The 25,560-nt window shown below is 35.1% G+C and overlaps 1 protein-coding gene across 3 annotated transcripts; it reads left to right on the top strand.

The window, feature by feature from the left end:
* Positions 1–11: 11 nt before the first annotated feature.
* Positions 12–21,919, top strand: LOC110461920. Of its 3 annotated transcripts, none has more exons than XM_021515668.1 (20): positions 12–85; positions 378–516; positions 938–1,198; positions 2,079–2,213; positions 2,741–2,870; positions 3,282–3,381; positions 4,988–5,096; positions 6,699–6,791; positions 7,815–7,960; positions 8,544–8,612; positions 9,250–9,334; positions 10,539–10,644; positions 10,992–11,054; positions 12,646–12,660; positions 16,554–16,644; positions 17,768–17,860; positions 19,051–19,091; positions 19,780–19,943; positions 20,192–20,283; positions 20,688–21,919. In XM_021515668.1, exons 1-20 carry the CDS (start codon positions 20–22, stop codon positions 20,865–20,867), a joined length of 2,178 nt encoding a protein of 725 aa, XP_021371343.1. In that variant the 5' UTR covers positions 12–19; the 3' UTR covers positions 20,868–21,919. The 3 variants fall into 3 exon arrangements, with proteins under 3 accessions (XP_021371343.1, XP_021371334.1, XP_021371351.1); XM_021515659.1 differs by lacking the exon at positions 12,646–12,660 and adding an exon at positions 15,209–15,244; XM_021515676.1 differs by lacking the exon at positions 12,646–12,660.
* Positions 21,920–25,560: the final 3,641 nt, after the last annotated feature.

The following is a 25,560-nucleotide window of genomic DNA, read 5'->3' on the forward strand; positions in this document are numbered from 1 at the left end:
CTCCAAGAATGTTTACATCATGGCGGCTCAGCAAACGTATCCCCGATGGTTAATAAATTGTAAACAGGGAATCAGCGATTCAAAGGTTAGTATCCGCATAAATAAATTAACAAATAATTCTGAGGGTTATGTATGTTTTTTCGGTTTGTGTGGTTTTAAATCCATCTCCTCCTAACGAGTAGAAAAACATTAAAAACGTCGTTCTGACGTGCACTTCATTCCTATGTCAATGCTGTCACGACCAATGGCGAGTGTTGTCCAAATAGAAATACAGACACAAACACGCATGATCCAACATTTGTACAAAGTTGATTTGTTGTTTTAATTACTTGCCACTTTTTAACAATGGTATTGAGTAACTATACCAATTCGAGCAGGAATGGAACACGTTTCTGGCAGAGTTACATGAGGCCATCCAACAACAGCTAACAGAAAGTCATGTCCAGTATTTCACAGACTTGTCTGAGGCAGAGAAGGATCTGTTCATGGAAAGAGCCACAGCCGCTATCGAAGGAGGTATGTAATAATGTCGCCATGGTGAACTACATGTACAGCCATCCTCAATGCCCAAGGGTTATGCTCACTTACGTAATCTGTTGTACATGGTCTTTATACACAGGTTCATTGTAAACGGTCTTCAGATACATCATCTATTATAGGTGGTCTTTATAGACAGTTAAATATAGGTATATAGAAACAGGTGATCTGTTGTAGGTGGTCTTTATAGACAGTTAAATATAGGTTTATAGAAACAGGTGATCTGTTGTAGGTGATCTTTATAGACAGTTAAATGGGTCTTTATAGGAACAGATGATATGTTGTAGGTGGTCTTTATAGACAGTTAAATATAGGTATATAGAAACAGGTTATCTATTGTTATCTTTATAGATCTTTATAGGTTAACTGGGTCTTTAGAAACAGGTTATTGGTGTTGTAGGTGGTATATTCACAAACCTGTCTAAGAAGGTCTCGGTTCTCCTGGATCAACACCTTAATGAAGAGGTTTCACGCCAACTGTTGGAGGATGCTCCTGTTGGAACAAAATCCGACCTGATTATAGAGAATGCAGAAGAGGGCTCAATCAGCATGCTGAAGAAATGGCCAGACATGAAAAACAAGCTGAACATTTGTCTAAACCAGGCCCTCCCTCTTCCTCTAAGAATGGTAGCCTGGAGGCTCTACCTCGTCAATAACAGAGGTATGTTTCATATCAGTCTTATTCTCTTCTTACCTTTGTTGTTTCATTCTCTATCCTCTTCTTTTCTGCACTACTAACCAACCATGTGATCTGTCTTCCAGACCCTCACTGCATTGTCCTTCTTCAATGTATTGCTGCTCTCTAACTGCACAAAACCTCTCACTACATTGCCTGTTTTCTTTCTGTATAGCTATAGCATAACCTCCTTTCCTCCACTACCCCTCCTTCACTGCAAGTTACTCCTGAACTGCAATGCAGCTTCCTTACTGTATTGCATCACCTTTACTGAAATGCCTCTCCTTCACAGCTCTGCCTCTCCTTCATTACACTGCCTTCCTTCACTGTACTGTTGCTCCTTCAGTGCACTGCCTCTCTTTCATTGAACTACCATTTAACACTGCATTGCCCTCCTTTACTCCACTGTATCTCCATCACTTGACTGCCCTTTGTTTACTACACTGCCCCTCATTCACTTTACTGCCCCTCCTTCACTGCTTTATCTCTCCTTCTTAATCCTTTCTTCTTTCTCTACACTGCCTTTTTTTTTTTACTACACTGCCCCTTCTATACTGTACTTCCCCTCCTTTATTGGACTGCCTTTCTTTCACTGCTGCACTGCCCCTCCTTTCCCACACACCCCTTCTGTCATTGCACTGCTCCTTCATCCCCAATATTGAATATGGATTTTATTGCTTTGACAAAGTGACAGAAACAGGGACAGGAACCATCATCCATGTTCCATTGTTTGGTTAAGTTTAATTCATTCACTCCTGAAGGCACATTTGGACTCTTCCAATTCAAAGGTTGGAATAGTTCAATATGAAATTTCAGGGGTGAATGAGATAATGTCTTATCCATGCTACTAACGTATTTCTTACAGTAAGAAAGCACTATGTGGACCAGCTTAACAGCAACCCGAGGGCAGCCATCTCCCCATATGACCTTGAGATCACTCAGACGTGTGAGGCACTCATCAATACGGAGCCGACCTTTGCTGACCTCAAAGGATCTGTAGGTGAGTTGCAAAAGAAAGGAGAAAGAATATAAGATGCTTTCATGCCAAGGGGTGTAGGAAAGGGAAATTCCACCCTCTGGTTTTAACAAATTTGAAAACCCCATGGATGGTATTTCCCTATCCTACTCCCCTGGGCATGAAAGAGTTTACTCTCATTCCAACTACCAGAATATAATAAGCTAAGAAACCATGAAAATACGTTTGGACTGGCTACCATTTTGAAAATATTAAATTTTCCTCTGAGCCTTTTGACAAAAAAGAATCTGTCAGCGAGATTGACCATACCCCATATTTGCAGTTTGCACAGATGAAGTTATCTTATCTTTGTAACTTCTACGGTCAATATTTTGTTAAATGTTTTTTCATCAAGTCGCCTTTTCCACATTGCAGCATTAGACTTTTCTAAATTTGTGACGTCATGTCTTTGTTAAGCAATTGTGACGTGACGTTACGTGAAGCGGGGTATAAGATGTAAATTTCTTACATCCCTTTCTCACCCTGGTTGACTTTATATTCCTTGTCGTCAGGGTCATTTTATGCGATGAAGGCTGTTTTATCGTACTACCACGCCTCTCTGAAGACCAAGAATAGACTACGTGACGTTGACTATCTCCTTGTCGTACCTTTTGTCAAAGTTAATGATTCAAACATGCCAAAGTAAGTACTTGAGTAAACCTCTTTGAACATGTTTTATCTCAAGGATTTTAAGCCATCCTATAACCTTACGCTGTCTTGTTTCAATAAAATCTCATTCTCTGAAAGAATCAGAAGGGAAATATTAAACAACATGTTCTGTTTTCAAATGATCTACTTTCAATTAAATTTCACAAAGGATGTATTATAATATATGTTTTTTCATAATTAGCATTAAGAGTGGAACACAGTCAAAGTACCTGTCTATATATTTGGCTATCTGAGTCCAGTTCAGATTTCAGATGATATTGTACAGTAAATTGTGTTTTCTGAAGTTGACTACTACATGGTGACATATTACATTTGTAATATGTTCTGATAGGTATCATGTTTATTGACAAGTTGCTATGACATGCTCCACTGACGATGTTACAGACGTGAGCCGCCGGCTGGTCGCACGATTGCAGCGTTGGTGGAACAGTACATATCATACATGGAATCTCGACCTGGCTTTGTTACCGATACTGGTTCAGATGTAGGTCACTGTAACCACACTACCACCTGTCTTAACTAATCCCTAGATAAAGTTCAGGACCTGTCTATTGAGGACAGATAAGTTATGATCAACCCCTGTTGATAGAGGGCAGATAGATTAAGTTCAGAATCTGTCTATAGAGGACAGATACAATTGAGTTCATGACTTGTCTACAAAGGACAAATATATTAAGTTCAGAACCTGTCTATAGAGGACAGATACAATTAAGTTCATGACTTGTCTACAAACGAAAGATATATTTAGTTCTGAACCTGTCTATAAAGGACAGATATATTAAGTTCAGAACCTGTCTATAGAGGGCAGATAAATTAAGTTCAGAACCTGTCTATAGAGGACAGATAAATTAAGTTCTGAACCTGTCTATAAAGGACATATATTAAGTTCAGAACCTGTCTATAGAGGACAGATAAATTAAGTTTAGGACTTGTCTAGAAAGGACATATATTAAGTTCAGAACCTGTCTATAGAGGGCAGATAAATTAAGTTCAGAACCTGTCTACAGAGGACAGATAGATTAAGTTCTGAACCTGTCTATAAAGGACATATATTAAGTTCAGAACCTGTCTATAGAGGACAGATAAATTAAGTTCAGGACTTGTCTATAAAGGACAGATATATTAAGTTCAGAACCTTTCTATAGAGGACAGATAAATTAAGTTCTGAACCTGTCTATAAAGGACATATATTAAGTCCAGAACCTGTCTATAGAGGACAGATAAATTAAGTTTAGGACTTGTCTATAAAGGACATATATTAAGTTCAGAACCTGTCTATAGAGGACAGATAAATTAAGTTCAGGACTTTTCTATAAAGGACAGATATATTAAGTTCAAAACCTGTCTAAAGAGGACAGATGCAATTAAGTTCAGAACCTGTCTATAGATGGCAGATAAATTAAGTTCTGAACCTGTCTACAAAGGACAGACATATTAAGTTCAGAACTGTTCGATAAAAGACAGAAAATGTATAATATTCTAAACCTGTCTATAGAGGACAAATGAATTAAGCTCAGAACCTGTCTATAAAGGACAGATTTATTTAGTTCAGAACCTGTCTTACTCTATAGAGGACAGATACATTAAGTTAAGAACCTGTATAAGAGGACAAGTAACTTCAGTTCAGAACATGTTTATAGGGGATAGAACAATTAAGTCTAGAACCTGTCTATGAAGGACAGTTAAATTTAATTCTTATACACTAAGTTCAGAACCTGTGTCAGAGGACAGGTAAATTCAGTTCAGTACATATTTATAGGGGATAGAACAATTAAGTCTTGAACCTGTATACTGAGGACAGATAAATTCAGTTCAGAAATTCAGTTTATAAACTGTCAATAAAGACAAAGATATTAAGTTCAAAGCCTGTCTATAGCTGATAAATTAAAAAAAATCACATTTTCTTTATTATAGAATAGTTATTTGTCAAAGACCATTTTTACCATGTTCCAAATCATTTGTCTCTACATAACTTTACAATAAGTCAGTCAAACAAAATTATTTTTCTACTTATTTCTCCTAAAAATTAAAATTAAGTAGTTTATTTATGTATGCTTCTTATGTTTTACTGGATTCTATTTTCTATGTAGAAACATGAGGATGAGATGGCTGCCTTCGTGGATAAGATAGGTAAAGAACTACAGCTGAAGTTTCCGAGCGTGGCCAAGGCTGTCGTCAACAATGTCGTCAGTACCAAGGGTAAGGCACTCCTTAAATTTATCTTCTACGTTACCACATCGGGGGTAATATATACTGAAATATACAGTATAATTGTAGGTTGTATATCTATATCAGGATAATCCATCAAAATCACCTTCAAAATGTCTTATTTTCGATTTCATCGGGTGATGAATTGAGTTGGTATTGAAACAAATTTAATGAACTGATGGACTGTATTCATATGCACAGGCAATGATAATCTGGTCAATTCCATCGGCAAATGAAATGGGTTAACACATACGGTAGTTGCATGGAGTCCAACTTGAGTAGAAATTGAAATATTAAGGAATGAAATAACAGCAGTATATGGTTCTATTTCACAAGTGATATACAGTTTTGGGTAAATTCACACAGAGTCAATTGAAAATTAAAAGGTCTTCTGAATATTGCTTTATACTTCAAACAACGAAAACAATATACTCATGATCAAATCTTTACTAATAAACCATTTGAGGCACAATTGCAAAATCATTGATTTATTGATTATTTCTAATTCATTACTTTGAAACATTAGTGTTTTATTTTTATTTAAAATTAATTTGAAAGATGCACAAATAATTTGCATCAAAATTTAGAGAAGGTCTTATTGTTTTATTATATGACTGATACTTATTAATAGATACTGAAATTGCAGTATTCACTAAATCCATACTGAAAGAATAAAATGTAATGTTTACATAATAAATGTGTTATTACATATTGAATGTGTATTTACATAATGAATGTGTATTTACATAATGAATGTGTATTTACATAATGAATGTCCATGTATTTACATAATGAATGTCCGTGTATTTACATAATGAATGTGTATTTACATAATGAATGTCTGTGTATTTGCATAACGAATGTGTTATTACATAATGAATGTGTTATTACATAATGAATGTGTATTTACATAACGAATGTGTATTTAAATAATGAATGTTTATTTACATAATGAATGTTTATTTACATAATGAACGTTTTTACATAATGAATGTGTATTTACATAATGAATGTGTATTTACATAATGAATGTCTGTGTATTTACATAATGAATGTGTATTGTGTATTTACATAATGAATGTGTATTTACATAATGAATGTCTGTGTATTTACATAATGAATGTGTATTTACATAATGAATGTGTATTTACATAATGAATGTGTGTTTACATAATGAATGTGTATTTACATAATGAATGTGTATTTACATAATGAATGGGTATTTACATAATGTCCGTGTATTTACATAATGAATGTGTATTTACATAATGAATGGGTATTTACATAATGTCCGTGTATTTACATAATGAATGTGTATTTACATAATGAATGTGTATTTACATAATGAATCTGTATTTACATAATGAATGTGTATTTTACATAATGAATGTGTATTTACATAATGAATGTGTATTTACATAATGAATGTGTATTTACATAATGAATGTGCACCAGTGCTATTTTCGGATGTTTTTTCTTTTGAAATAAACTGGTAAATTTCTATTGTTCTATAAAAAAAGTTACAATAAAATTTCAGAATATTCAAAACATATATATATACATGTATGATATTATCATTATCATTGAATACAGAAAAGATTGTGGAAACGGAGACTGGTAAATACGCCCTGCTGATGGAAGGACTAACCTCACTGGTCCGACCTGTCATACGCAGCATGTTTGTCAGTAAGTACTCCAAATCCTTCTATAAAATCATTTTAAAATTACTACGACAGATTTAATAACTGAATTTTGAGTTCAATAATGGTGGATCCAGATTTCAAAAAGGAGGAATCACAGTGTACACTAAATCCCATGGTGGTTCGAAGTGGGGGCATCTCCAAAAATGCCCCAAAACTATCAACCCATATTCCCTACTCCCATGCACTCTTTCTGGATATTTTATCCCCTCCTCCCCCTTTCCTTTCCTCCCTATAAAATGTGGTATTGAGTATTGAGGGGTCATATAATCTAAGATGTCCATCATGTGATCTTATAGCATCGTATCTGGTCACGATTCACTGTCACGACCTCATAACTTCATTTTTTAACAGATTTTCAACAATTTAAAAATAAAAATGCTAAATTTGTTTTGAGCACATACTGTAATAATGAAAACTTATTTTGGGAGCTTTTGAAAACATCTGTTTCCTTTGTCAAGCAAATAGTGCAAATGACCGATGTCTTGACTAAACCCGCTGAAAACAACTCAATAAGCCCGATGTGCCGAAAACAGTAAATTCTGCTGTCAGAAAATATTGAAACATTTAGCCAAATAGCACTCTTATACTACAGGCAGTCAGAGGGATGGGGAGTATACTTACCCATTCTGCTCCTTGGTGTGTTCCGCCCCTTAATATTTATAAAATGTTCAAATATGAGGATACCTAAGATGAGTTGGAATTTCATTGTCTCAAGGTCAACACAAAGGTCACCATTGCTATTTATAGATCAACCATTGCTATTTTGTTTGTTTGTTTGAGTGGTTTTACATCTGCTTCAACTACTCGGTAGTGAAAAGGACGTAAATCCGCTCAAACAAATAAACTATTTTTTCAATAGATTCATTGTCATCGGTTTACCAACTTTCAGATGCAAGAGAGAATTCATATCTTACTAACATTTTCCAGTTTCTTTTCACCATTATAAGATTGTCTCCCTTACGCTGGGATTCCCACAGATTGTAATTATTACCTTTCTGTTTGCCAGCCTACCTGAACTTTGACACGCTCCTGTACGTGTGGGACCAGTATATGATTGGCTCCAACACGCCAGGGTTTCACACAGAGTGGCTGGCCAACGTCACACTGGTGTTTCTGGGACTTCTCAGGGAAAAACTCAAGGATGCAGATTCGGTAACATTTTATCAACAATTTATCTCTGATTATTCAAAGTAATATCCAAGTCAGACAATCACCTAGCAACCTTTTTTGCCTGAATATCAATGCAAATTTATCGTGTGTAATTTGAAAATCACAATATGTCGGTTTCAGGATGGTGATCACTTGAGACAGAGTTTAACAGTGAAGTGATGAATAAGAGTTTGTTGCTAATTAATCTAGTTTGACAGGATTTATTACTACAGTAAAATTATTTGATGATACTTTATGAAATCAAACCTAATATACTAGAAATACTTCTATTGTAACATTCAACTATACAATCACCTTGAACACTTACCAGTTTGGCAAATTGAGACGGATTGTAGAACTCTCCGAATTCCCCAAAATAGTGTTACATAACAACCATTTTCAGTGTATCATGATGAAGAGATGAAACATTTTTGTTACATAATGTAGAAAAAGGATAAGGGACAATTATAATTGGTGCTGTTAAAGTTGTTAAAATTAAAAACATTAAATTTTAATCTTTTTCAGTTTGTGATGATCTTTTAAAATCAGCCTTGTTTTCACTTGATAATGTTCCGTCTTTCTACAGGCAGCTGCAATGGAAAAAGTACTGAAGACAGAAGGACCGAGGTTGATGATACCACAGTTTCAATACGAGGTTAGATTACAAAAGTGTTCTTTATAGCCGGATGTCAGATTACAAAGTGATCTTAATAACCAGGTGTCAGATTACAGTGTTCTTGAAAGCCATGTATCAGATTACAGTGTTCTTTATAGTTAAGTGTCAGATTCTAAAGTTTTCTTTGTAGCCAGATGTGCTATTACAGATTGTTCTTTATATCCAGGTGTCAGATTAAAAAGTGTTCCTAATAACCAGGTGTCAGACTATAAAGTGTTGTTAATAACCAGTTGTCCGATTACAAAGTGTTCTTAAAAACCAGGTGTCGTTTTTACTGGTTTTCTGATATGTTTACTTTGAAGTCATCTTGTACTCTTAGAATGTTCCTGAAAACAAAACTATATGGTGGAAATGCTGATAAATATCTCTTTTATTATTCTGTCAGAGGAAAATGCTCAAATTGATTTCAAAGTACTATGCGAACCATTTTCTTAACGTGTACTAAAATGGGTAGTGTACCAATTGTGGTAGCGTGATGTTTAACCTTAAAAGTTTCCCTATCATTAGCATTTAGTTATTTACTGGCGTTGACAAATAACAAGTTACAAAACCTAGTCTAGATCTATTTTTATACATTTACATCCTATAATGAAAACCTATACGACTTCCATTACAGGTAAAGACCGACCACTACAAGGGACTGTACTCCATGTTACAACAAGATCAGAAGGCAGCCATGCCAGTCCTGGATCCCACACAGTGTAAGTATAACTACAATGTTACCGTTCATTCTCATTGACTACCACTCTTCTTAGTAAATGCTATGCAAAAAAGGAAACAAGGCAATTCAATGGGGAAAAAAAGGACAAAGAAAATAATATAAAGAGATAATTAACCCTTTCACCCCTATGTAACTTAAATAAACTCTGCCATGCATTGATCTGGATAAGTCCTTTATGGTCTACTACAGTAAAAAGGGTTAAATGAATAAAGTTGTTACTTCAGTTTCGTAAATATACCATATACAGGGGGATTTTGTTTGCCACTTTACTTCACCCTTTTTCGCTGTTCCTAGTGATGAGCGAATTAATCATAACAGTTTTACCACAACTGAACTTTCCCTCTTTTTTTTCTGTCCAAAATGAGGATGAATTTTTTATGAAAATTTTGCCACCAATTTACTTCCCCCTTTTTTCGCTGTATATAATTATAATGAGGACATCTTTATCATTAAATTATTTTCACAGTTTAACTTTCCCTTTTTTCACTGTCCATGTGAAGGGCAAAATTAGCACCAGGCTAATATGGACTTTACTGCAATGAATGGTGAATATTTTACTGGGCAACGGTTTCTCGGTATACATTATGTGTATTGTATACAGGTTCAAATAGCACACACGATAACCAATGATATGTTGAGTTGTCGTATAATATTGCCATGCCTAGTACAACGTGTACCTCGTCCAATAAATGACCAGTAAATATAAATCAAGACAGCCTTTCCTCAGTGTGACTTAGGCATATATATCAAAATAAAATTTGATGTTTACATGATTTTTCTCTCGCCGCCATGAAGTAGCGGACTTAGCGAGACTAAGTTGTTAAATTGCTTTTCCAGTGACGGCAGCGTCAATATAAAGTTTTTGCATTTAAGTTAGTTTCACTGAAAGTATAAGTGCTAGACCATAGGTAGGATATCTCAACCCATGCATCGAATGCTGGATGCCGCCTACCTTTCATGGTCCATTGACCTTTTGAGCATCTCCATCAACATTAAGTTTTTGCGTTTAAGCTAGCTTCTCTGAAACTGTAAGTGCTAGACCAACCAAACTTGACATGTGCATTGATTGTCAAAGCGGAGCACAGGCGAGACATATCAACCCAAATGGCTTGTTACAAAAATCTTTAACGTTCCATATACATTAGATGAACACTCACATAACATCACCTATTTATTATGTTTAGCCGAGCACCCACCATGGCGTCACTGGTACAATGATGTCATACCGCCATACACCAAACCCCAGGAACGGCGACGTGCCCGAGAGGAGCGGGAAGCAGAGCGAGAGAGGTAACATGCCACTAACTGTTTATCTGACACATCAGGGCCTATTGTAACTTATAGATATAAACATCAGTATTTTCTGTACCTGTTTAACCACAGATAAAATATCTTTAACCTAATTTGAAAAGAACAAAGTATTTATTGTTAACTTAGTTATCCCCCCCATTGTTATGATTAATTGATGGTTTGGTTGACTACAAGATTCTTTTTTTTTTCTTAAACGAAATTTAGGATTTTGGGAAACAAATAACATGAACAACTCTATAATTTTTGTTTGTGAAATTTGATAACAAAGCTATTGTGAAAATGTTAGGACAGAGAGTGAAAATATAATGTTTAAATTACCTTTTCAGAATGGCCCGCATGCAGAAGGACAATGAGATCAGCAAGCGTGAACAGGCAATCAAGGAACGAAGGTTTGTATGCCAACTACCAGACTTTGTCACCATGTCCTGGACACAGTGTGACGGAATTAGGAGTACTTGTATCGTCCTTAGTCACAATGTACTTATACCATGATATATTTGTTACTGTGTGACAGTATTAACCCTTTCATCACTGTAGACCATAATGGACTCATCCTGATAAATGCATGGTAGAGTCTACTAGAGTTACATAGGGGTGAAAGGGTTAACAGTATTTATATTGTCTTTTGTCACACATCCCTTTTTACTGTACTCACGAATTACTACTGTATTGTTGCTAATATTCATGAGGGTTTTAATTTCGCGAATTTCGTGAATGTGCCAAAATTCGCAAAAAAAATAAAACCAGGTGAATGTTTTCAGATTGTCCCCATAACATCCACACTTCTTCTCTCCGATTGGAACAAAGTAATGAAGGCCTTGAAGTTCACAAGAAAAAACAATAACAACAACTCAGGCAATAACATACACAAGAACTCACTTACCTTGTACACACTGTGAACAGGTATAAACCTGTGTCCAGTTACTATGTCTGGTTGTTCTTTGCTAGTAGTAACAAGCACTCGGAACTGTGAGGTGTTCCAAAACAGACTTACATAAACTGTGATTCACGAAATTAAACCCCCACGAATAAGTTCTTGACACAAAATAGTAAAATTTTAACCTACCTAAATTTAACAGCTATACAGTAGTGATTCTATCAGACTAAGTCACACATCCTTATACTATGATGTATTGGTCGCTGTGTGACAGTATTTATATCGCCCTTTGTCACACTTAGTCACACATCTATATAATGTTTAGTTATTTTCACACAATCCATTCTGTATACATGTAACTCTGGTAGATTATATATCACTTACATTTATTGCACCCTTTTATTTGTGAACTGGCCATTTTGTCCTTATTTGTCAGGATAATAATTCACGTGTTTGTACTACATTATGAATTAATAAATGTTTTTTTGGTACAGTAGGCACGGTAGTCTAGTGGGAGGATGTACGGCTCGTGACCGAAGGGTTGTGGGTTTGAGTCACGTCACAGCATCTTTGAACAAGATACTTTACTCCGCTTGTTCAAGTCCACTCAGCTGTAAATGAGTTTGTGGTTGGGCAGAGCCAGAATTCTTGAATGCTAGCTGTGAGCGCCAAAATGGCAGCACCAGCTGTATGTACCCCAGGGAGTTGAGAAAGATATTGGCTGGTTGCAAAGGCCCTATTCCATCTTTGCATATTGCAGAGTTATCTTCTCTTGGCTACGTCATTGGTTTGTGCGAGAAAATTACGCCGTTTTCTCAAAAATTGATGACGTTACTCTCACAAAAAATGACGTAACCATCAATACCTGCTCACAAGAGCAGATAACTCTGCAATACGCAAAGACGGAATTACCACGGATGATAATTTGTGAGCTGCTTTGAGACGACCTATGAACCAGGTTGTGATAAAGCGGTATATAAGAACCTCAAATTATTATTATTACTTTAGCACAGTATTGACTGGAATTTATACAAAAATAAATATCACTCATCATATAAGTGAATCTACAATATAATTCAATGTGAAAACATTTCATCCATCAGGCTTGGAAAAATAAGGTTTGACTTCAGTTATAAGTTAAAGTATCCATAATTTTTACATTACAAAGTTGTGTTAACTGGTTACTTAATGTTATTATTTTATTTTATTTGTATCTTGTTTAATGGAGATTGCGAACTTAAGCAGATTACAAATCGCACTCATCAAGTTAATATGTTGTTTTATCTAATTTAACTCCAAAGTTTGTTTCACCAATTCATAACCCATTTCAATGTGTACAGTTGAAACTCTGTAATTCAAGCACTATATGAAAAATTTAATTAGACATGGACAGTTTTCGAGATTTCACAATTTTTCGACAGTTATAGAAAATCAGTAAAGAAGCACTACGCTAGAAATTTGGTCCCACCTTTGTTTGCTTGGCTCTGTATTATCTTTTTGTGTTAGATCTTCTTAATTCCTCTGTGTTGAACAATTGAAATATTTTAACTGTTCTTCTTTATAAAAATAAAAAATAAAAAATCCAAAAGAACTCAATAATTGCGAAATGTTCACTTTTTAAACAAATTGAAACGAAATTATGCAGGGCTTTGTTTCAGCAGTTTAAACTATAATATTCATTCACTGAAACTTGTCAAAAAAATGTTGTTAGTTTGAAGTGTAAAAGGAGCAAAAGAATACACAGCCAGACCTGGATTCGAACCTGTGTCCCTCTGAACTCTAGACATATACTCTACCAATTGAGCTACCTGGTTGCCAACGATTGACCTATTTCAGTTTTACCACATTTCTTCCTACTTTTTCGAAGTCTTTACCCCTGAAGACAAAACTGTTTTCAATCTAGGCTTAGGTATCCCCTTACCAAGCATTCACCCAGTACTTGGAACAAGGGTCGATAACAGGCACTAATTGTAACAGTAGAGAAAAAAAATGTCAGGCCAAATTGGGATTTGAACCCATGACCCTTCAAACTTTACATGGATGCTCTACCAATTGAGCTACCTTAGGTTGCCGGTGAATGACCCAGTCCAGTTGTGTGACATTAGAAACTTGCCTCCTTTGTAAATAAAAATTTGCAACTGTGTTTAGTATGTTTTGTTTGAATAATGTGGAACCTGATTGATTACCGTATTTTACCGGCAATAAGCTACCCCCTCCTGAGAAAAAAGATGGGCCAAAAGTGTGTGTTGGGGGGGGGGGGGGGGGAGGGCTTAATTGCGAGACAGGTCAATACAGTCAACGAGTCACTTAGTTCCTCAAAAAGTTGATAGAGTCAATACATGTATAATTGATTCAGCAAAAATAATTCTTCTCTATATAATTTTCTCAAATTGAAATGTCAACACTTATGAGGTTCAATTACAGATAGCGAGGAGAACGTCTACCTTGTTATCCTTGTTTAGTCACACACAGCAGTTATCATCATCTTGTCGTGTGGAGAGGTTTTATTTTGAAAGAGTTTAATTTTCACAGAGTTTTTGTGGTCTGAACGCAATTAACAAATTCTTCAGTTCTTTGTCAAAGTGAAAACAGAACCATTGAGAGGTTACGCATGAAAGAAAAAGAAAAACAGAGCACTTCTGTGAAAACTTTAGCCCACAAAATTTAAGCACACTGCGGTATGGAGAGAGAGAGAGAGCTGTTTTACACTGTAAAAACTCTCATTTTTTATACACTTTACATAATATTCCTTTATCTTGAAGCATAGAAATGGCTTTGTTTTGCTTACGGGCCCAATCTATATAGTATTTCTTATTTTGTGCTACACCACTTAATTATTTTAATCTACTTTTATTCTCATATTGTCAGATCTTTTGTAGGGGTTCAGAATTTATGGATTGTGTTCAGATCATGAATTATATATTGTATATCGAAAAACTTTCTCTTAGTAAAATTTTCCCCCTTTGCCATTTAATTCCATATTTGTCCAGTGATAATTTTTCCCTTGGCATATTTTTACTATATGTATCATATTGTTTACTAATGTTTGTTGTCATGATAAATTCGCCCTCGTTACGGAGAGCAAAAAGGGTGAAGGATAAACTGCGTTGAATTTTTTCCAAGTATACAGTAGTAAAAAAATAATGCTTGCAAAAATATTACTGTTTTACATTACACAATAACAGCAATTACATGTTTACACAATAACAGTAATTACCTGTTTACACAATAACAGGAATTACATGTTTACACACTAACAGTAATTACATGTCTACACAATAACAGTAATTGCATGTTTACACAATAACGGTCCTTACATGTTTACACAATAAAAGTAATTACATGTTTACATAAGAACAGTAATTACATGTTAACACAATAACAATAATTACATGTTTACACGATAACAGTAATTACATGTTTACACAATAACAGTAATTACATGGTTACACAATAACAGTAATTACATGTTTACACAATAACAGTAACTACATGTTTACACAATAACAGTAATTACATGTTTACACAACAACAGTAATTACATGTTTACACAATAACAGTAATTACATGTTTACACAATAACAGTAATTACATGTTTACCCATGCTCACTGTTTGTGGACCACTTGTAAACCCTGTCTTAACCACCATGACACATTTTGTTTCAGCCAATCTTCCCTATCACGTTCTGAACCGCCCATTATGTAAGATTGTATCTGTAGTTGTCAGTTTGTGATTGTAGTGTTACATGCATGTCTACATTATGATAACCCTTTGTGTTGGTGTGTGGTTCCAGTAAATTGATTGTTTTAATATTGTCAATATATTCTGGAAGGTGAGAATTTACATGAATGAAAACATATCCATGTCATATTATCATATTTATCCAGTAATTGTCTGGAAATGTGCCCACCTATATCTATTGCATTTCAGTAGAAATGCCCATGAATTCTCTTTTATTGCCCTGTAATAAGCCCACTCCCTTATACTGGGAGTCAGAGATCATGTGTAGTTGGCCCCCGAGCTTGTTGCAGGTTATATAGTTAATACAGTTATATTATCATGGGCAAAAATCGAGTAAATCATTATAAACATCTGTAGTAAGTGATGCAGAACAAGATTTTCTCATTTCATCTCAAAAGGTTATATTATACTTCAAAGTATTTCCATGATTGTCTCCCCTTGTTAATTTGAAAATTACAGTGATGGCAGCATTTTATGGTACTGTTTATAATACTTTTAATTGTAAAATGAAAAAAAAAAATTGTTTAAATATTTGTTTTACAAGTAAGGTAGTGAACAGATAAAAAATAAATAACTTGAGCGTTACCTAAATATGAAATAACAGTTTTGTTGTATGAATTTCTGTAAAGTGAGTGAATACAATAGATTTGTTGTACTGTAATAATTGATTTTGCAAATCGCCTTGTTAACACTAATTGGCTTGTTGCTGCTGTGCTGTTAATGTTTTGTACAACTGTGCAGTCAATTTTGTTTAAAAAGAGAATGAATTTGAAGATAAAGTGTGATGTATGATATGACATAGAAGAAAAAATGGATGATCGTTAGAGTCGATCATTCTCATCATAACGATTTTCATAAAATAAAAATGGGTAATAGAGTGTATTAAACACCCACTTTTTACTGATGAAATGCCAACACGTAATTTTAGGCCTACCATACAAATCCTTCTGGTGTATACACTGTTTATGATTGAGTTCTGGAATAACCCCCTTTTATATATCGGTAATTATATACATGTCAAATACGACTTTTAAATTAAGATATTTGATGTCCAAAATAGTTAATTTCAAAACTTCAAGTTTTTAATTAACAAAATTAATTTCAAATCAATGAAGTAGACATAAACATTTCTGTGCGTTAAAACTTGATAATATTTTGTGGATAAAAGAATTGATAGGAAAAGATTTAGAACCAGTGTAAATGTTTTGCTGTATGAAGCTAGGGAAACGTCTCTTCACTGACAGTCCATTGAGTTTGTGCGTGTTTTAGGGAGGAGGATGATGATTACCAGAGGATGGCAGCCGGAGAAAGACAGAGGTTAGAAACGGAGAGGATGAAGCTGGAGGAAATGGTCCAGGAGGTAAATAGAACAGCCTAGTGACCTCATTATAGAGGAGACAGTGTCCTTATAAGGTAGGAGAGGATGTCCTTTCTAGAGAGGGGAGACTGTCCTTATTAGGGAGAGGAGGGATGCCCTTTCTAGAGAGGGAAGACTGTCCTTATTAGGGAGAGGACGGATGTCCTTTCTATAGAGGGGAGACTGTCCTTATTAGGGAGAGGAGGGATGTCCTTTCTAGAGAGGGGAGATTGTCCTTATTAGAGAGAGGACGGATGTCCTTTCTAGAGAGGGAAGACTGTCCTTATTAGAGAGAGGACGGATGTCCTTTATAGAAAGGGGAGACTGTCCTTATAAGGGAGAGGACGGATGTCCTTTCTAGAGAGGTAAGACTGTCCTTATTAGGGAGAGGAGGGATGCCCTTTCTAGAGAGGTGAGACTGTCCTTATTAGGGAGAGGAGGGATGCCCTTTCTAGAGAGGTGAGACTGTCCTTATTAGGGAGAGGAGGGATGTCCTTTCTAGAAGGGGGGAATGTCCATACTAAAGATGGTATGATGTCCTTAATTAAAAGAGAATGGTGTTGTTATTAGGGAGGGGAGGATGTCCTTAATCGGGTGAGGAGGGATGTCCTTTCTAGAGAGGGGAGACTGTCCTATACGGAAGGGGAATGTGTCCTTACTAGAGATGGGAGGGTTTCCTTACTAAAGAAGGAATTGTGTCCTTATTAGGGAAGGGGCATCCTTATTAGATAGGGAAGGGTATCCCTATTAGAGAAGAGAGCATGTCTTTATAAGGCAGGGGAGGGTTTTCTTATTAGGGAAAGAGAGCATTTTTATTATAGAGGTTTTTCGTATTTTGGAGGTGTCATATTAAGAAAATAGTGCCCTGATATTAGATAGAGTCATGATATGACCAAATAACAGGGTGTGATGATTAAATGGCAGATTAATAAAATCTGTCATATGTAAGGTAGAATTTCCATAACCCCAACATCTACATGTGCCCCTGTAAAGTTGAATATGAAGATTTTCTCATTTGAATTTCTGATAAAAATATTTTATGAATGATGTGGAAATAGAACTACTTATGTGTATCTCACAATAATGGTATTTACAAAATTTTCATGGTGACCATATTTATGTTCAGGAGCGGAGGAAGAGGCTACAGGCTGAACAAAGAGCCCGGGAACAGATTGACCGTCTTCAGATGGAAGTGGCTGCCTTAAGTCACTCTAAACCTGTGAGTTTATAATATAGCTTTAAAGCAACGCAAACATGTAAACCTTTAACAAACTACAGAATTACCATCTTTACCATTCCTTCAACTTGAGGCCCTTGACGTATAAATACCTAGAAATACCTATTATATGCCTCACTTTTGGCCATTTGTTGAGCGTTCGCCCCTGTGAGGAAGGCTTTAGTATCTGTCCCCTGGCTGAGACAGACTAGAGTCTGTAAAAATGGTAGTTTCTACTCCCCTTTTGTCAGTGTAATGTGCACGGGTGGGGTGTCCTGCTGGGTGTCTTCGGCAGTATGTTTCAGTGAGGTAGCACTATAAAGTCGGCATCAGTTCTGCGCTATCACAAGGAGACAAACACGAACATATCGCAGCCTCCCGAAACACACACTTATACACTACATGCATGCATCTTGCACACAGGGGAGGCCGTCCTTTAATGACCATAGCTGTTGATAGGACATTAAACAATACTAAACCAAACCAAACCAAAGCTATTATATACATTTACACATCTCTTTATGAAAATCATTATCGGTTTTGAAGTTTGTTGGTACAGGCATTTTTTATTATTATTTTATGAAACAAATGTGTTACAAACTTCAAAATTCAATAAAAAAAACATGCCTAGAGAGCAGTTTCTGCAGTTCTGAATGACAAAACATTAAGGCAATAGTATTTTGTATGAAAATATTGTGTCATTACAAAGAATGATTTTTATGCAATTTACTTCCTGACTACATCCTAGATTTCATTGCATAACTAAGAAAACTAAAATAACTTACGTACTTCATCAAGGAACTCAAATGACTTGTCCATGTTTCAGAATTATCTTATTTGTGCATTCATTGTTACCATATGCATTGTAATTTGTACAAAAGTACAATTCTAAATCAATGTCTATGCACAGAAAACTATACTGGGAAATTTTCGCTGCGGTTTAACTTTTGCCTTTTTTGCCCTCGGTAATAAGGGCTAATTTATCATGAAAGTGAACATTAATAAACAACCTAATGATCATAGCAATTAAATATGAAGAGCAAAATTTACGCAAGGCCAATATGGATTTTACATTATCTTGTACAAGTGTAGGGTGAAAGTTTGACTCGGTGAAAGTTTCTCAGCACGCAGCGAAATATTTTTCATTTTCGGAGTCTGGCTGAAAAGTCTAATTCTATAAACTCTTTCCATAGAGATCACGTGCCTCCACAACCAGATCCTCAGCTGTTATCAGGTGAGTCACTCAAAAAATGGGTTTACCGTGGAAATAAAATTCCATATGTATCTGAAAAATGATTGGGTCAAGGAAGCCTAATATTTGTGAAGTTTCCATAGAAACAAATGCATCATTGTCGCTACTTTGTTTTAGAAGAATTCAAAATGCCTGTCAACTCCCAAAAATAATATGCCTGATCGTGAATGTAAATCATCAAAATGGTGAAAGGAGCTCTCACATTCATTTTAAATGTTTGTGGTAAACATTGCTATAATGAAAATACTCATTATCTGTTTAATGATTTTTCATTGATTTTTTGTATATTTCATTTTTACAGTCAACAGTGCTACAAAACATAAATTGATTTATTAGGATAAAACATTTATAGTATTGGAAATTGGAAATAATAACAGTTAAACTATCTTTGTATAATACATTATTTAAAAAGATTTTTTTTTTAATATATTATCTTTATGTATATAGAACATGAATAATCTGGAGACATGCAGATATGAATAAGTATGTAATTGGTAATTAAAGTGTGACATATGATATTCTGCTGCATCCAGATAAATGATATGGTCAGTCAGAATGGAAATCTTTTGGCCCTAGCTCTTTCATTATCGTGATCATCAAACATGGGTAGTAAAATATTTCTGTATGCAAAAAATAAAAATGAAATATAAGGGAAGTTGTTTCCTTGTAGTCGGTTCTGTGTGGCTCCCCCACCCACACGTGTATCTTCGCCAGAACTACTCCCTCCGATAATGGAGAATAAGCGAGCGCCAACCCCTGCCGCATCTCCTGACAACCAGACACGAGAGGTCCTCATAGACTTCCTACAGAGGGTCAAGCTGGGAGCGGACAAAAGTAGGGCTCTGGTCACTTAATCACTCTAGCTATCTTACACAATTTTCTTGAAAACCGAATTGTATCAACTTTAAAATTCCCGGTGTACATGGAAACCGGTTACAAGTTCAGCTTCAATTAAAATCATTGTCTCTACAATGCTCTGGTTGATATAATTTCATTGTTTCAAATCAATGAACACACCATTATATATATTCAATTTTGTTGACCTTAAGTTGATCTCTGTTTGACCTTGGTTTGACCTTTAGTTGCCCATGGCCAGGGAGAGGAAAAGGCTGAACTGGACAAAGAGACAGACGGCTACCTCCAACAGAATGTCAAGGACATCAAACGGGCACAGGTATGTGATTCAGAGTTAATAGGTGATTTGTAGTCAAGGTTACAAGTGTCAAGGTCATTGATAGCAAGGTTACTTATGTCAAGGTCATTGGAGAAGCCAACAAATAAATTACTTGACATTGAAAATGAAACATATTTTTAAAAAATAATCTAGTCTAAACAGACTATATAGTAGTTATTCAGAAGTTTCTCTATTTATACTATTAAAAAAAAGCTATTTTAGAAAATTATCAAATTCACATCAGGAAATTTTCATTGTAGTTTTATGACTTTAATTTTAAGAGAAAATCATCATGTCGTTATTCTGCAGATGCAGTTACATATATTTGATCATTTTAAAAAAAGGAATAAGTTTTTCAGAAAATTGTTCTTTACCTCAAACAACATGATATTTTACATCTACAGAGAGATATACTTGGCCACACGTTAAAGCCAGGAGAATTTGACCGGATGTCACCCACATCACAGCAGAACATCAGCGAACAGATGATGAAGATGATGCAGAAATGGAGAGAGGATAGAAGAGCCAGGGAACTTCAGCAGACACCCGGCAGTCGTAAAAACTCCAGGCTCGCCAACAGATAGATGTCCAGGTGTTATGAAATTGCTACAGTAACCCAAGTCACTGAAGACAGTAAGGGTGTTATAGAAAGTCCAGAAAACTCTATGACAACAAACACCAGTTGAGTCAGGATTTATGTGGGAGGGTTCTGCTTAAAGCTTGACCAGTGTGTAAGAGACAATTACCTTGTACAGATTTCTTGAAAAAAACTTCTGATTGGACTTGTTCAAAATTAGTGTTTGTCAGAAAAATCATAAAAAACCTGTGTATTGATGAATGTATTTCAGACTAAAATTTCAGTTGTATCAGGTATATATCCTTACTGTTAACAAAGTAACACAGAGGTAAGTCACGGGTCCACAGTACCATGACACTCAAAACAATCAATCACTGTTTCTTCCACAATTCTCAGCAAGTGCTATTAAAATATTTATTTATATATACAGAGTTTACACATATTACTAGAGTAGAGATGTAATTGGTTCCAAATGCCAAAACCAATTATATTTTATCACTACTTACGTAGAAAATGATCAACTTTTGTCAAAATATTTACCATATTTATCCAGCAATAAGCCCATGCCTGGCAATAAGCCCACCCATATATATTGCAGTTCAGTGGAAATGCCAACAAATACTATTTCTTTGTTTTTTAATAAGCCCACCCCCGTACTTCATCGTAGACGGAGTCGGAGACGGAGATGGAGATTATGTGTTGAACCCCTGGGCTTATTGCAGGATAGATACGGTACTACATGTAATTCCAATAGATACAGGCAGTTATTTTTATGTAATGAACTGTGTTTTATCCTGTTAATGTTAAGAGTCACAGTCACCAATCATAGACTGTAGGTCTGTAACCTTATTTGTATATGTTTGAGAGTGGACAAGTATTGATATATAGATTGATAGCTCTCCTTCCTAAAGATGCCGGGATATAGATTTATTTACTGCTGATCATATAGATTAGCAAGTGTATAGTACTGTCAGTACTGTCCCTTGGATTATGTTCAAATCTAGAGATTGATCCAGGAGTTTGTCTAGGAGCAAAGGGATGTGTGTGACTGGGGTAGGCTTGCTGTGGGTGGGTGGGTGGGTTCCATTAGTTAAGATAGACAAGAGACAGCCTGCTTGATCTTTCATTTATAGTCACCATTATTACACACTTAAAGCACTGTTTACAATTCTCAATACAGGGTAGATATATTTCCAGCTACCACTGACAGGTTCCTATGTTATACATATATATGAATGCCATCATTGATATCATTTACTAGTCGAAGGTTATATAGATATAATCATTGTTTTTTGCTCTGTTTTGATCATGTTTTTATGCCTTATACACTGTAAAAGAAAGAAAACTGACGACAGTACCGCCATAAGTTTGTTAAGTCGATCACTGATTACCAAATTTGGTAAATTAGTTATAGACGAATATATATACATTGTATATCATTGTCAGATGTAGATTTTGAGGTTTTTTTCATAGATGTTTTTCTTAGAAACTGAGGCATAATCTGACCAGATAACCTAAATAATGTGATGACATATTGTGATCGTGTTATGAGATCTATTCCGTCCTCCATGATACCGTCCTTATATACCATAGCTTTGATAGGTATTGTCTCATGTCCACACTACAGTGTACGCAGACTTATTGAAGTCAATTTTGAAATTCAGTCTACCGTAATTTTAATGTTTTAATCAAATGAATCCTCTGTGAATAATTCCAAGAACATGAGGTCTGTCCTTGGTTTGTTCCAACTACAAACGGGTTTATAATAAGTCTCCATTGAAATCTTACGTGCTCTAAATATAGATAAACCACTTAGCAAAGTGACATTTCCTTTGAATTTACGTGTCTTCCTTTATGAGGATTAAGGCATTTATTCATCATGAAAAAATTGATAAGTGTATGTATTCATGAGATATTTAATCATTGAGTATTTGCCTCGAAACCACTCCATGAGATAAACAGAGAAAGTAAGTAGGTCAGTAATTGATCAAATATATAATAAAGAATTACTGAAACCCTCTCACAGACTGAATTACCAGAATTTTAAGTGTTGTTTTCAACAAGAACTTGTGTATTTGTTTCTCAGAGTTTATATATTTTTCAAATAATTTAAGATATACATTACAGTATTTACACATTATAGCGATATTATTGAATCTCTTTACAATTTAGTTTTAGTCACAAGTTTCGAGCGAGTTAAATACGAAACATTTGTGTATGAGCTCTTTTTTTCTAGGATAAGTGAGGTTACTATCCCACGCTAGATACAAGATAAAACCCCTCTTTACCAACCTAGGGAAAATACATGTACAGCTCACATGTGCTTTTATTCTAAAACCATCACCATCAGGTCATCACTTTATTCAGTGTAACTAGGGCCACATCATCAATAATGTCACACATTTCATGTGACCTTCACGATGGGCAGTCATATTTGCGACTTATTTTTATAGTTAAGTATGGGGAACATATAAATATCTATTGTATGATACAAACAGAGAAATACCAAATCTCAGGATAAGATTTTGGTTTAAATTTCTCTGGATTCGTTGCATAGGAGTAATAGATTCTGTTAAACCAACTGCTGTTTGTATAGGACAACACGCTTTATGTCATTATACAGCAAAACATGGACCACATTTTGTTATCCATAGCTTGCTCTGTACATTTTCGTTTTGTTAATGGTAATATGATTTTATTTATTTTTTAAACATAAAACATGATTTTGTCGGAGACATATCAATACATATGTATACCCTAAGACATTAATTTATGATAATTTACTAGTTTACAACTTTTCAAAAAGTTAAAAAGTTAATTTACAACTTTTTAAAAAGTTAAAAAGTTAATTTACCATTGATATCAACATATTTATCATTATGTGACAATTTAATCAAAGAACACTGTAGATGATAATTTGCCCATGTGGTGCCAAGTTATTGAAAACAAGGGTTATCTGAAGTACATTGGCTAGACTTTGGTTGAATAAACCTCAAAGGTACCTCTATGGTGCACAGGGGCAAGGCACAGACTTACCCCCACCTCAACCCCTACGACACTATATAAGCATATATAAGGGTGGGGGTTAGCCTGTGCCTTGCCCCTGTGGGATGGTGTTTACAGTTGGTTTCATATATAAAGTACATTCCTGATTGAATGTACTGAATTTTTTTCACGAATTGTTAATGGAAATGTATTATTGAATTAAGGGGTCTATATTTGAAAGATACAAGAAATCTGTTCTTCCGTCCAAATATTTTCCATGACTTATGAAAATGTATTCATATACACTATGCAACTATGTTGTAAAGGTTTCCGCAATAAATGTTTATGAATTGTTACGTCCACCATTGTACAGATTTGTGTCATCAATTCTTTACCAGATTTATACCTGTCTATAATGAACACTCATTCTCCTTAAATACCTACAGTAATTTGGCTTGTAGTTCACTTGGGTGAATGACAATAAATTCAAAGGACTTGGTGCGTTATGGGGCATTTTTGGCCTCATAAAAAGTAAAAATTTCAGCTTGAATTTATTTACCAACTTCTGTTATAAACATCAGATTGGTTAATTGGGGCTAACTTTCTTGGTGCAGATTTTTTCCAATGCGCATGCGTAGATGCCCTAGCATTGCGTTGCTATGTAGAAATACCCAAAATATGGAGTTTTTGGACAGTTAGCATGCAGAATGGAAAGCCTCCGAATGTGACAAACAAAAATTCCTTTCTGGGAATGAACACTGGTATAACAATGTTTAAGCATGTCAAAAATGTATTTGTTTGTTGCATGCAGAGGCTTTTTGAAATTGAAAAGTGTTAAGTTAATTTCCCTCAAAATGGCAAATTTTCATCTAAATAGCGCACAACAGACGATATTCATGCATTTTATTAGGAAAAAGTGGGTTTATGTCTCTCTTTGCAATGCCACATCTCCTAAACCAGTTGTTGAATGAATTTGAAATTTCATATTCGCATACTTCATTTATTTCAGATTACAAATATAACAACTTATTCCAAATCCACGATGAGGCCGAAAATGACCCTTAACGCCCCTAGTCCTTTATTTGTTCAGCTAAAAGACATTGACCTACTTTCAAGATTATAGGGGTCAAGTTTGACGAAAAAAGTTCTACTTCTAAAGATCTATAAATTCTAGAGTAATTACAGATGTAGTTTGCTTGGATGAAGAGTTATCAAGTTTTTCAAACAAATTACCTTGGTCCATTTTCAATGTTTGTCATATAACCTGTTGGGATGAAGGACAAAGAGGTTTGTCCGAATAAATAACCTTGAACAACTTAAGCAGGGGTCAAATTGGTTAGAAAATCTTCAAATGTCTTCTTCTAAAGATCTTATAGGTCTACAGTAATAGTATTTGGTATTTAACTGGAATTAAGGGCTTACATGTTTGATGCCTATGGCTTTGAACCTTTCAAGGTAATAGGGGCCAAATAATACTTCTAAAAACCCATAAACTCTAGAGTAATGGTATTTGACTAGCTTGCTTGTTTAAATAACCTTGACCCAGTTCTAGGTCATGTATTTGGTTTGTTAAAACTTTAAACGACTTTCTACAGATCCATAAGGTATAGAGTGATAATACATTTGGCTGATACCTTGCTGGGATAAAGGGTTATTAAGTTAGTTCAAGCAAATGATTTTACCATCTCTTAGTCACAGGATTCAAATGTGTCAAG

Source organism: Mizuhopecten yessoensis, unplaced genomic scaffold, assembly GCF_002113885.1.
Source record: "Mizuhopecten yessoensis strain PY_sf001 unplaced genomic scaffold, ASM211388v2 scaffold1407, whole genome shotgun sequence".
NCBI lineage: Eukaryota > Metazoa > Mollusca > Bivalvia > Pectinida > Pectinidae > Mizuhopecten > Mizuhopecten yessoensis.

Bases quoted from the DNA above. Each gene is read 5' to 3' on its own strand.
- LOC110461920 (XM_021515659.1), top strand. From the start codon at position 20: ATGGCGGCTCAGCAAACGTATCCCCGATGGTTAATAAATTGTAAACAG. The intron at 9,335-10,538 runs GTAAGTATAACT...TATTATGTTTAG, and splicing joins AGTCCTGGATCCCACACAGT to CCGAGCACCCACCATGGCGT. The intron at 10,645-10,991 runs GTAACATGCCAC...TTACCTTTTCAG, and splicing joins CGGGAAGCAGAGCGAGAGAG to AATGGCCCGCATGCAGAAGG.